This window comes from Elephantulus edwardii, unplaced genomic scaffold (assembly GCF_000299155.1).
Source record: "Elephantulus edwardii isolate Elephantulus edwardi_28Jun2011 unplaced genomic scaffold, EleEdw1.0 scaffold00006, whole genome shotgun sequence".
Classification (NCBI taxonomy): domain Eukaryota; kingdom Metazoa; phylum Chordata; class Mammalia; order Macroscelidea; family Macroscelididae; genus Elephantulus; species Elephantulus edwardii.
This window is the reverse complement of record NW_006399756.1, coordinates 16,260,662-16,273,125: the sequence shown is the minus strand read 5'-3', so window position 1 is coordinate 16,273,125 and position 12,464 is coordinate 16,260,662. Positions and strand designations below refer to the sequence as shown.

Sequence of the window (12,464 nt, the reverse complement as noted above, 5' to 3'; positions counted from 1 at the left end):
CTGTGACGAAGTTTGGGCATTGTTCCACAGATTTCGTGGTGCGGATGGCACGAGGTGACAAGCTGCACAACCAGTCCTGGTCCCAGCCGCTGAGTTCCCAGACCCACCTCTGCTTCACACACTCTCCACCCTGCAGTGTGGGATGTGGATGTGGCAATCTTTACACTTCTAGTCAGAACTAGTTAACACTCCACAGCCTGGTCGTAAGTGGGGCAGTGGCTCCCGGTCAACCCTGTCCAGTAATCCCCTGTGAAGGGCCTGGGGCCCACGGGGGGCCCTGGACTCAGCCCGGGGAAGGAGCTGGGGTGGCTGCTGAAGCAGCAGGAAGAAGGCCCTCCCCAATGGGGCAGTCACACCTTGCCTGGCAGGGTGCTCCCACCCACACAGGATGTGGTTTCTAAGGGTGTGGAGGCCAGGCCCTCACCTTTCACTCATCATTCTTTTCTCAGACTGAGAGTCTGCTCCTGTGTCTACGCACACACAATCACATACATGTGTGCACATGTCTCCACAGTCAAACCCATCTATACACACAATCATGCACACCTACCACACACATACCCATGACATGTGTACACACTGGTACACACACGTGTGTATATAAACGCATACACTTACCCCCAACACGTAATTGTACACATATACAAGAACATACTCACATATGTAGACATGTCTTCACAGTCACACCATCATGTACACCTACCACACATACACATCACATGTATACACACTTGTACACACACACACACACAAATGCATACACTTGGCCCCAAACACAACTACAGACACACACACACACACACACAATCACACGTGTGCACACTCCCACATACCTACACCCACAGACTTTCACATGGACATACTGTTCACACCTACACACCTGTACACTCATGCGCATGTACTAATGTACATGCATCTGCACAAACACACACAGATTCACGAATACTCACACTCCTTTATATACACACATACCTGTACACCGACGAACACACCTTCATGCCATGTATACAAACCTACACAGCTGTCCATACACGTACTTAGATCTTACATGTGCACACCCACCCATGCACTCGTAAGTCATTCACGTGCCTCTACACACCCACATATCCATGCACACCCTCATACACATATACTTACGTACAAACATCTGCAGACACGCTCACACTCATAGTTACCGATAGGCCTCTACACACACACACACACACACACACACACACACACACATGTATATAAATGTACTCATATAGAAACATCTGCACACCCACCCATATACTCCTACCCTTCTGCATGACTCCCACACCGCACACCGATGCACGTATTCATACACATGAACTTGGCCCTCTCTGAGATGGACTGATTCAGTGACTGGGGCAATCGGGATGGGAGTGTCAGAGACAGTGCAATTGGCACAGGACAGAGCAGAGTTAGGGCTGTTGTACATAGGGTCGCTATGAGTCGCAATCAACTCAACGGCACATAACAACAACAACAACAACAACAACAACAACAACATACTTTTCACATACGTGATTATACACATATATCTACATACACACATAACCCTAAACCCACACATACACATAACTGTATAAACACAAACATACACCCTCAGATTTATATATGTATCAACCTGCACACATCTACGCACAAGTACCTCTAAATAAGTATAAATATACCTATACACAATACACACATCTACACTCTCCCATTTCATAGACCTGTACACTCACACCTGAGCACACACACGCACACATACATATACCCACCCACTCACCTGGATGCACGTATCCACCTACCTGTACACACACCCACACTCACACATATGCACACATACCTCCACATACGCCACTCTTCTATTACTTTCTTTTTCCTGCTAAAACAAAAAAGTTATCTAATATCAGCCTTGTATATAATTCACAATAGCCCCCCTTTTCATTCTTTGTTTTTCCTTCAAACTCTCTTCCATCTCACTGTCCACACGTGCATTTGGTGGATTACCGCCCGTGGGGACAGCCCGGCGCACTTATCAAGAAGATCTCAGTCACCCACAACCTCTTCCTTCCTCCTCTGGGTGAGAAAGGTGGGAAGAGTTGGGTCAAGAGGCCTGTGTGTTTCTCAAGGCCTCTGAGGGGAGCCCATGTGTCACTCACCTCCAGCACTTTCCCCGTGATAAACTGGTGACAGGCTTCACATTTCACCCCGAAGAGCCCCTGGTAGTCCTTCTCGCAATACGGAGCACCATCCCTGCAAGAGAAAAATATGTCAACTTCTGCAGGGAGAAAAGACGTGGTATCCACACTCAGAGTCTGCTCCACAGCTTCACGTAGAGCTTGCATCCCTCCTGTCCTGCATTCATGGGCCTGGGGCTGTGGTCAGACACGGTCAAACCCCTGAGACCAGACTATCCTGAGGGAAGGCTTCATGCACAGGGCCACACAGACGTGGTAGTTCACTCTCCTCAGAGTTCCTGTTATTGCTTATACCCACAAGTTCACCAGCAGAGTTCTGACATCGTTTTATCTCACAACCAGCCTGGATGGGCTCCACACAGGGACAAGATATTTGTCCACCTGTGAGAGGCCCACACACACCTTCTTCTTCCCTTCACGCTGTCTCTCTGAGCTCACACACCAGACCAGATTGCTCCAACAGTGAGGAGACACCATCGTGTCAGGGGCCTGGTGTTTTCTCCTCCAGCTTAGGCAACCTCTGTTTACTTCAGAACACAACAAAGATTACGGTCATTTATTACACGTGTCCATTGTGGGCAAAGCTCAGTCACCTACGCACCTCCTTCAGCATCAGCTTTAAAGCTGGGCATTTTTTCCTTCTTACTTTGGTTCTATCTCAGAATCATCTGTGGACCGTTTTCAGTCTAATACAGGTGTTCCGGCTTTACCCTGGAATTGGACTTCTAGGTGGACTCACATTCCTTTATGTTTTGAAATGAAATTATTTCTAAAAATACAGGCATGCCTCATTTATTGCATTTAATGTGACTGCACTTTGCAGAGACTGCGTCGTTCGTGCCGTTCCCCTACCACCCCTCAAACAGAAGGTTTACAACTCTACATTGTCTGTCAGTGCCATTTTGTCAACAGTCTGGGCTCACTGCACATATGCATGTCTTAGTTCAGTATTTCTTGCAACATTTCAAACTTTTTTTGTGTTATTACACTTAATGTTGTTGTTATGTGCCGTCGAGTCGTTTGCGACTCATAGCGACCCTATGCACAACAGCCCTAATCCCTGCTCTATCCTGTGCCAATCGCACTGCCTCTGACACACCCATCCCGATTATCCCAGTCACTGAATCAATCCACCTCATAGAGGGTCTTCCTCTCCTGTGCTGTCCCTCCACCCTCCCAAGCATGGTGTCCCTCTCCAAGGATCTGTCTCTCCTTATAACATGTCCAAAGTATGTCAGACGAAGCTTCAGAATCCTTGCCTCCAAGGAGCAGTCTGATTTAACCCTCTCCAGGATGAACCTGTTTGTTTTCTTAGCAGTCCATGGTATTCTCAATACTCTTCTCCAGCACCACAGCTCAAAGGCATCAACTCTCCTTCAATCCTCCCTGGTCATTGTCCAGCTCTCTGATGCATGGCAAACAATTGTGAAGACCAAGACCTGTATCAGATGCTCCTTAGTCTCCAGAGCAACAACATTGTTTTTCAGCACTTTGGAGAGGTCTCTAATAGCAGACTTTCCCATCATAATATGTCTTTTAATTTCCTGGCTGCTGGTGCCAAGAGTGTTGACTGTGGAGCCAAGCAAACTAAAGCTATTAACAACATCAATCTCTTCACCATAGGGCTGTTTATTGTTGTTAAGATACCATCAAGTTGGAACCAACTCACAGCTGACCCTCCAGCGGGTTTTCAGAGACAATAAATCACATGGGAGGAGTGTGTCCATCATTCTCCCTTGGAGCAGCCGGTAGATTCAAACTATGTTCCTTTGGGATGTCAGTGCAGCTCCTTACCATTAAGCCACAGAGCTCATGACTCATAGATGCACTAGACCCAACTCACTGCCATCCAGTCAGAACCTGCTCACAGTTGCCTCTCCATTGGGTTTTGAGGCTGTAAATGGCACGTGAGGAGATTTCTTATCTTTCTCCCTCCCAGGCCCTGGTGCATCTGAACCACAAGAGAGGCACAGCCTTCGAGCCAGTGCAACTCCTGGTAGACTACACACCACACTCCCTGCACACGCTTCATCACGATAGAGGCTCCACTGTACTGGTTCTGGGCTGAATCACACTCTCTTCCAGGTAGTTCTGTAGGTAAAATCTGGTGTTGGAATTTTTGGGTTTTTTTCCCATATACCGTCAAATCAGATCTGACTAGTACAGGAGGAGATGTCCCTCCTCTTTAGCAGAGCATCTGGTGGATTCGAACCGTGCCCTTCTGGGATTGCAGTGCAGCTTCTTGCCACTAGGCCACCAGAGCTCGCCAATGTGGGAATATTTTTAAAGCCTAAAAACGGGCGCTTTGGCGGCCTAGAGGCCAGAGATTGCACTCCCAACCCAAAAGCATGTGGATTGAGTCCACCAGCTGTTCCACGGGAGAAGAATGGGAAATCTCCAATTGTGTGATTATCTGACTCTGAAAACCTGCTGGAGGGTCAGTGATGTGTTAGTTCTGACTTGACGGTTCATAACAACACAAAGGTATATACAGTGGAAAACTCTCCCTTATTCTCCCAGTCCACCAGGTTCATTCCTTCCCCACAATCAAAAAAGGACGATTCTCTGACGAGTTTCTCCTGGAGGTTGTTGTCAGCTGCCGCCACGTTGACCGTGACTCTGTGAACAACAGACTGGAGCCCTGCCTTATCCTGCATTGTTCTTAAAAGCGTCATTGATCAACTACATCTGACAGGAGCTTGATCCTATTCCATGAAGGGTGTTCTGTCTGCTGGTCACACGTAGACAAGCTGGTGCCTTGACCCAGCATGGTGTTAGAGATCTAAACGTAGATCTAGCTTCAAAACAGGGACGAAAGTAGCAAAGCTAAAGGCAGTAAATGTTTCACTGGTTATAGAGTAGTGTGACGTTACGTTAATGTCACTAATTGATCAGTTACCACGCTGACTGCCTTCGGGTCCATGCTGACTCTTGGAGACCCCATACATGCCGGAATAAAGCTGGGCTCAATAGCCTGTGCAACGGCTGATTTTGGGGGACAAGACCACCTAGCTTTTCTTCTGAGGTGCCTCTGGGTGGACGTTTGGGTGAGCAGCTGAGCCTTTCACCATTTGAACCGCCCAGGGATCCAACTGTTAAATCAGGCAACCGTGACCCTGTAATTGCATTTAGAGTCACTGTGACCCTATTATTGCATTCAGAGTTGCCACACCGTCTCAAAAGCTGGAGAAGAAAATTCTTTTCAAATGTTTCATAGCCATGAACGTTGGTGTACAAGTCTCCGTGTGTGCCTCAGTTCTCATTTTCTCAGGGTATATTCCAAGGAGTGGAATAGCTGGGTCACATGGAATTTCTCTGTGCAGCTTTTTGAGGAAACAATCATAGGGTCACACAATTTTATGGATAGAGGGAAGGGTGGGTAAAGAAAACTGGACAGATGTGGTGTGGAAAACAATAAGAACTTTGTAAGTAAAACAGTATAAAATAAAAAAAAAGAAAAGAAAAAGAAAAAATTTCTCTAGGCCAGAATTCACGCTGATGGTGGGAGGTGAGTGACCTGGCCCGTGGGGAGCCCTGTGAGGGGGGCTGTAAGGACCGGCTACTTACTTGCTGATGTACTCCCCGGTGAGGACCTTCCCGCACGACTTGCATTTAAAGCACCCCAGGTGCCACTGCTTCTCCAGGGCCAGCAATGCCTGCCCGTTCTTGATGTCTCGACCGCAGCCGGCGCAATCTGGAAAAGAGTGGTAGTCACCAGTTACTAGGAGGCACTGCACATTGACTTTGCTGAAGGCAATTACGAAGGGCAACCACAGTGGGCACGGAGCACACAGTCTGTGCAAACCCTGTAAGCATCACTTCCTCTCCCTGACCTGCCTCAAATCCTTTCCTGCGAAGTCGGCCAGGCCCCAGCCTCACTCAGCAGTGACTTCTATGGATATACACGGGCTGGATGTCGTCACAGAATTATTTCTGTGCACATAATTTAAATACCCTTCAAGCTTCTAACCGGTTTGGTGGTGCTCTGGAAGAAAGGGTTAGCAATCTGCTTCTGTCAAGATTCATTCACTCACTTATTACCATCATGTTGAAATTGGCCCATTATGTACAATGTTTGGATGACCTTCCAGATTGATTTATGCTGGGAAGAAGGAGTGGCATCCACTTCCTAAACTAGATGTCTCTGGAAACTCTACAAACTCTATAAATGTACAGAAATTATGTTAGTTATAGAACAGTGTTCAGGGTTTTTTTGTGCAAAATTTACTCTCAGTGGTATTCAACTTGACGACACTTAACCACTGCTAAATGAGACTAGTGCTGTTATCTTCTACTTTGTACATCGCTCTTTGTCAATTTGCTGTATGAAGTAAGCTGGGTTTGCTGTGATGTTGAACCTTGTACCATTGGGGTATCAAATACCATAATGGTTTCCCAATGTGGACAGTGTAAAATAGGTTTGGAAGCAGGAGTGGTGTCCACTTCCTATACACCACATGCCTCTGGAAACTCTATGAACTTGGAAAAATGACAATAGTTATTAGGAGTTTTGTCCGAGATTCAAAGAGTGACTTAAGGGCTGCAAGCGTAGGTATTCCATCAATCTCCACTGGTCCAGGAAAACTGGTAAGAAGCTATTCATGTTAAAGTGTACAGATTCTGGAACTAGTATGCCCAGTCCTGACGCCAGCTCCACTCCTTGGTCATGCAACCTTGGCAAGTAACTTCTGCTTTCTGGTTTCCTCCAGTGAAATCAGGGGGTGTAGGAGCACCCAGCCCACACCTCCAGAGGAAGGTCCCATGAAATAGGGGTCCTGGCACCACGGCTGGCACACAGCAGGTGGTTTTACAAGCCTTTACTACTATCATCGTCATTATTATCATGGTAATTTTGATCATAAAATCTCTTCTTCCAAGGGAAAGCTGAGTATTTAAAAGAGTCCTGAGGGATGGAAATTTGTATAACCTTTCTGGGAAGCACTTAACTATCTATAAACATTTAAAATCAATGCACCTGTGAAAGCAAGAGGATGTGCCCTTGGCGAGCTGCCCAGATGTCCCCCACTGACCGTAAAAAATAGTCACAGAAGAAAGCAGGGCTGGACAAGGTCACTCCACGGCTATGTCTGGAGTAAGACAGAGCCTCCCAGGACACAAAAGTGATTACACACTCCCCTCTTCCAACCACAGCCGGACGGTGACAGTATTATTGTTAACTGTGTGCACTGAGCTAACTTACAATGACATGAAAGCCCAACTTCAATTCTCTCTCCTACTAGAAAAAAGGAAAAATGCCCCATCACAGACTTGTTCTCCCGTCCAGACAAGTCCCCATCCAGAAATGCACAAGCTCCTTTGAATCCAAGCCCATTTACTCCAAGATGTGTCGCTGTCAAGTCAATGATAACTCACAGTGACCAGTCAGGACAGAGCAGAATCATCCCCAGGATTTTCAAAACTGCAAATCTTCATACAAACAGGCTGGTGGGTTTGAACCATTGGCCTTTTGAGTAGAAGCTAAGCACTTAACCACTGTGCTATTAGGGCTCCTACACCCTGTGGCAGCCATCCAAATCCTCTCCTCTAATACGCGTTCTACAGTTTCTGTGGAAGGTCTCAATCTCTGATACAGTCTGTTAAATAAACATAATCCATTTCTTTCTGCACTACAGAAATACGAAATATATTTCCAAAGATCTGTCTATAGCCATTAATACTTTACCCAGCAATTTCATGTTATTCTACAGATGAGTTCACTGAAGAATATAGAGAAATTCATGTGAGTCTATTGCCTGCCACATTTTGGTAGCGCTGAGAATAGCCTAGAGGCATGTGATGAGAGACTAGGTAAGTTACAGTTTAGATAATAATGAGGTGCCCTAACAGCACAGGGGTAAAACGCTGAGCTGCTAACTGAAAGGTCTGTAACTTAAACCCATCAGCTGCTCCAGGGTCGAAAGATTCAAACTACAATCCGCTGCCAGGTGGGTTGATTCCGACTCACAGCAACATTCCATCCGGCTTCGGAGGCTGACCATCGTCTTGGGAGCAGACTGCCCGTCCTTCTCCCTCAGAGTAGCTGGCCAGTTCAAACTGCTGACTTTTCAGTTAGCTGTACAACGTGTCACACACTCCAGCCCCAGAGCAACTTGCAGAAAAGATCACAGTTTAGGAAATCCTATGGGCTGTTTCGCTTTGCCCTATTGCGCTGCCACGGAGTTTGAGTGGCCTCGTGGGTAAGGAACTGCACTGTGATTCCAAACACATGTGTTTGGGATCCAGCAGCTGCTTTGTGGGAGAGAGATTGGGAGAGAGATGGGCAATCTCCTTGCATGAGATTTACAGCCTCCGAAAATCTGTCCGAGCATCAGCTATGAATCGGTTCCGAGTAAACGGCACAGAACCACATAGGATGCTACGAGTTGGAATTTACTTGACAAACATAGAAGAACGGAAGGCAATAGCTGAACAGTTGTTGTGTGTTGTTGGGACCAACTCACAGCTGACCCTCCAGCAACTTTTTTTTTTTTAAGAATTTTGTACAAAGATTTATTCATTGCAAATACATTTTTTCCAGTTTGTTTTTTTTTTAAATTTTTTTCCCAGAGGCTTTAAATCACAAGGAAAGAGATTGTCTACCTTTCTCCTGTTAAGTAGCTGGTGGATTTGAACCCAGTGCCTTAGGGTTGCCAGCGTCATTTCTTACCATGCAGCCACAGCGTTCTCTTATTGTTGTTGTTGTGTACTGCTGAGTTGGAAGTGATCCATCACTGGCCGTCCAGCCGGTTATCAGAGGCAGTAAATCACACAGGAGGAGACAGCCCATCATTCTCCCACAGAGAAGCTGGCAGTTCAAACCACGTTTCTCTAAGTTGGCACAGTACCTCCTGACCACTAAGTCACCAGAATGCCTTAGAGCTTCCCAGCATGAAATAGATTTGTGGAAGGACAAGGAAATATGTCCTAAATAAACTCAGTTTTTAAAAGGTGAGCTTCAGAAGTGCTCCTTCAGTATCTCAGTTGGTAGCGTGGAGGGCTGTAAAAGGCGAGCTTTATGCAACAATGAATGAATGAAAACCCCAAATCTCTGTAAATGTTCATGAAAATGAATAAAATTTAATAATAATAAAAAACAATTAAAAAAATGAAAAAGGCGAGCTTCAGAACACGGTCCAAATTCAAACCCGCTGCCACCGGGTCCTCCTCCCAGCGATGCTGCAGGGCAGAGTGTAACTGCCCGAGAGCGCCCCCTGGACTATGAGTCTCCACGTAGCCGGCCCCTGCACCTTCCTGTCAAGGGCCAGTCGGTGGATTTGAACTACCAGGCAGCAGTCAGGAGCCGAGTGCTTCAACCACAGTAGCACTGGAGCCCCCTTGGAAATGCCCTCTCGCAGAAAATAGTTTTAACAAAAAGAAACAAAAGAAATACGTGTGTGTGTGTGTGTGTATATACACATGCTTATATAGGACCAGAATGTTTCTGGAAAAAATTAAATGTAAACTCTGAAGCACTGGTTTGCTATATGGAGGAAGATAATGTTTTTAAAGTATTTTTTTGTGTTTTTTTTAGTTTTCTCTTTTTTTATACCATAAGAATGTGAAGGAAAATTCAGATAACTGGAGTAAATAAGAAAAGTCTTTATAAAGTTAAAAAATTATATCTGAAAGTGTTTAAAAATTCTATCTGCTGTCCAAGTACTGAATGTTACAGATTAGAAGTGCTTAAAGCACTACAAAGGTCATACATAATGTGTTATAGTTATAAAATAAAAACAAATAGATAAGAGTTTATCTTACAAATTGTGTATTTATTCAATCATAAAAGTTAAGATTTAAAGAAAATAAGTAGAATGCACTTATTTAGGTTTAGAGGCACCTTCTCTCCCTCACTGGAGTCAGAACTGACTCATAACTGACCCTCACTAGCTTCCAAGGCTGTGCGTTGAAGGAGAATGCTCATCTTTCTCCCAAGGAACCACTGGTGGACTTGAACCAGGGATGATCTGTGGGTTAGCAACAATTGCATATAGACTACACCACCAGGGGATTTTTGGTAAAGAAATGAAAGATAAAAGTGGAAGGTCATGATAATTTGTGAAAGGGACATCATGATGAGAAAGGTGAAAGAGATCAGAGAATGAGAGGAAACCCCCCAAAAAGATGGATTGACATTATGTCTGTTACCGTGACATCTTGAACACATTAGGGGTGATGTGGACGGAGCGGGATAAGGTAAGGTTCAGATCTACTGTTCACAGGGTCGCTATGAGTTGAAGTCGACTTGACGGCACCTAACAACAACTACAACATCAGACTTCTTAAAACTCAAGAGTTCTGAAAGCTGCCACCTTTAACTTTTGAAATTGGACTGCAACTTTTCCTTCCTGCTTAGATACACCCCGCTAGATGGCAGCAAAGATTCAAGATAGTAAGACACTGCCTTTTTAAACAGAAAAAGACATTCCGGGGCTGGATTTTCAGTGCTAAAGAGGGAGAGTGCTGGGCTCCAGGAGGCTGGAGGAATTATTCAAGGTCTCCTCAGGACAGGGTCCAGAGAGGTGGAGGGTGTGGGATGGCAGGAATGAGGGGCTGTGCAGTCAGGAAGACTTGCAGATAACTCTCTCTGAGCCCTTAATTCCTCGTCTACTAATGCTACTCAAATCTACTGCCAAGGAAGAAAAAGAGATGGTGTGCTTTGCAGGGCTTTGCAGAACACCTAGAATGCCTGGCCCATGTGAGGCACTCGGCACAGTTCACTTTCTCCTTGCTTAGGGACAAAGCTGGGTCAGGAAGCAGATTGCTTGCTCTCTCTTTGCAAAGCACCATAGTGTCCTTGACATTCTAAAGTTAGCAAAGAGGCACAGTCACACTTTAAGGACAATATACACCAGTATGATAACTGTGCACTGAGGGCTTTCTGCAAACAAGGCACCATGTGACGAGGGCTTAATAAACACGGTGCCAACTAGTCTTCACAATCCTACCAAAGTGTCTTGCAGCCTAGAAGCTCTGTGGTATCCTAGGTGGTATCTCATCATCTCTGATTCTCAGTGCCCTGCACAGAATCTTGTGGAGAGGAAGGACTCTGCAGCTGATTTTGAACCACAGAATGCGGAGAATCCAAAGTCCGTCAACAGGGAAGTTTGAGCCGGAGGCAGAAGCTGGATTTGGGTCTCCATATCAAACATCAAGAAATAAACTCAAACAAATGAACAAAACTCAGCTTCTAGGGAAGGAAACACTGGCTGACATCAGCTGACCCAGAATATTCTAGCATATTCCACAGAGCCTACCCACTAATCTGTGGGTAAGACCGTATTCTTCGCTTGAGCCTTACGTCAGGCAGGAAAAGGTGGACAGGACGTGGGGAGGAAAGGCACGCTTGCTCACTCTTTCCCTGCTCTCTCCAGCCCAGCTCCGTCATCAAGAACAAAATGTCCTGCTTCATTACTTCGTGTGTTTCAGCTGTTGAGAGAATTGTTTCCACATCACCGGAGCAGCTGCTGACAAATATAGAAAGCTGGTGATTGCCACTGGAATTACTGTCAACGTCAGAACTAGGTAAACGTGGAGCTGCACCAAGGGAATAAAGCCCACTAGCAAATTGCCAGTGTCTTGCCAGGGAAAGATGGTGACCGAGAGTGAGAAAACAAACAAACAGAACCCCTTAAACACTTGGCCCCAAGCCCTCCATCCTTAGCACCACGAGCCAGTGGAAAAGCTGAGAACTAGCTACTCAAGTCCAAGTCGAATATCATCCAAGGAAGGACACACATGGTGCCATACTGATAGCATTTTGTTCAAAGGCACTAAGCAACTAAGCAGCCTTGAGATTAGGGACCCTGCCTCCTTTAATAGATTTTATTTGTCTGGCCCCCAAACTTGGACACCTGGGCTTCAAAGGTATTTATGCTGGAGGGGACATATGTATCTTAGGAAGGAAATCAATGTTCTCGAGTTAAGAGACGTGTCCTTACTTGGACACCACTTAATGCTTCTGGCAGCCCGGATATCTGCAGCCCAGAAGAGCTATTTCTGCCTTCCTGCAATTTCCCGTTTGGAAAGAGTAAGGGCCAACAATGTCCTGTTCTGTGGAGAGTCCCTTTTCTAGAAAAGAAGAAGGCCGAAGCCATGGAGTTATGGAAAAGAAACACCCCTCCTGATCCAGGTGGTAACAGAATTCCTGTTCACCCCAGCTCTCAGGTCTTTATGTTCCAGCTGGGAGCATTGATGACAGCAGAGGTGAGATTTGAGTCTTCCCAGAGGTGCCTTGTGAAAAGAGTCTGGTGATAGCGTATGACAAATCAGTCACTG

At 45.9% G+C, this 12,464-nt stretch overlaps 1 protein-coding gene across 1 annotated transcript in view; it reads right to left on the bottom strand.

Moving 5' to 3' along the window:
• Positions 1-12,464, bottom strand: part of ABLIM1 (actin binding LIM protein 1) — a 264,382-nt gene that overhangs the window by 121,682 nt on the left and 130,236 nt on the right. The window contains exons 5-6 of the mRNA XM_006879917.1: positions 5,757-5,883; positions 2,151-2,244 (exon numbers count right to left, since the gene is read on the bottom strand). Coding sequence (XP_006879979.1) covers positions 2,151-2,244; positions 5,757-5,883 — 221 coding nt within the window. The remainder of the gene's footprint in view (positions 1-2,150; positions 2,245-5,756; positions 5,884-12,464) is intronic.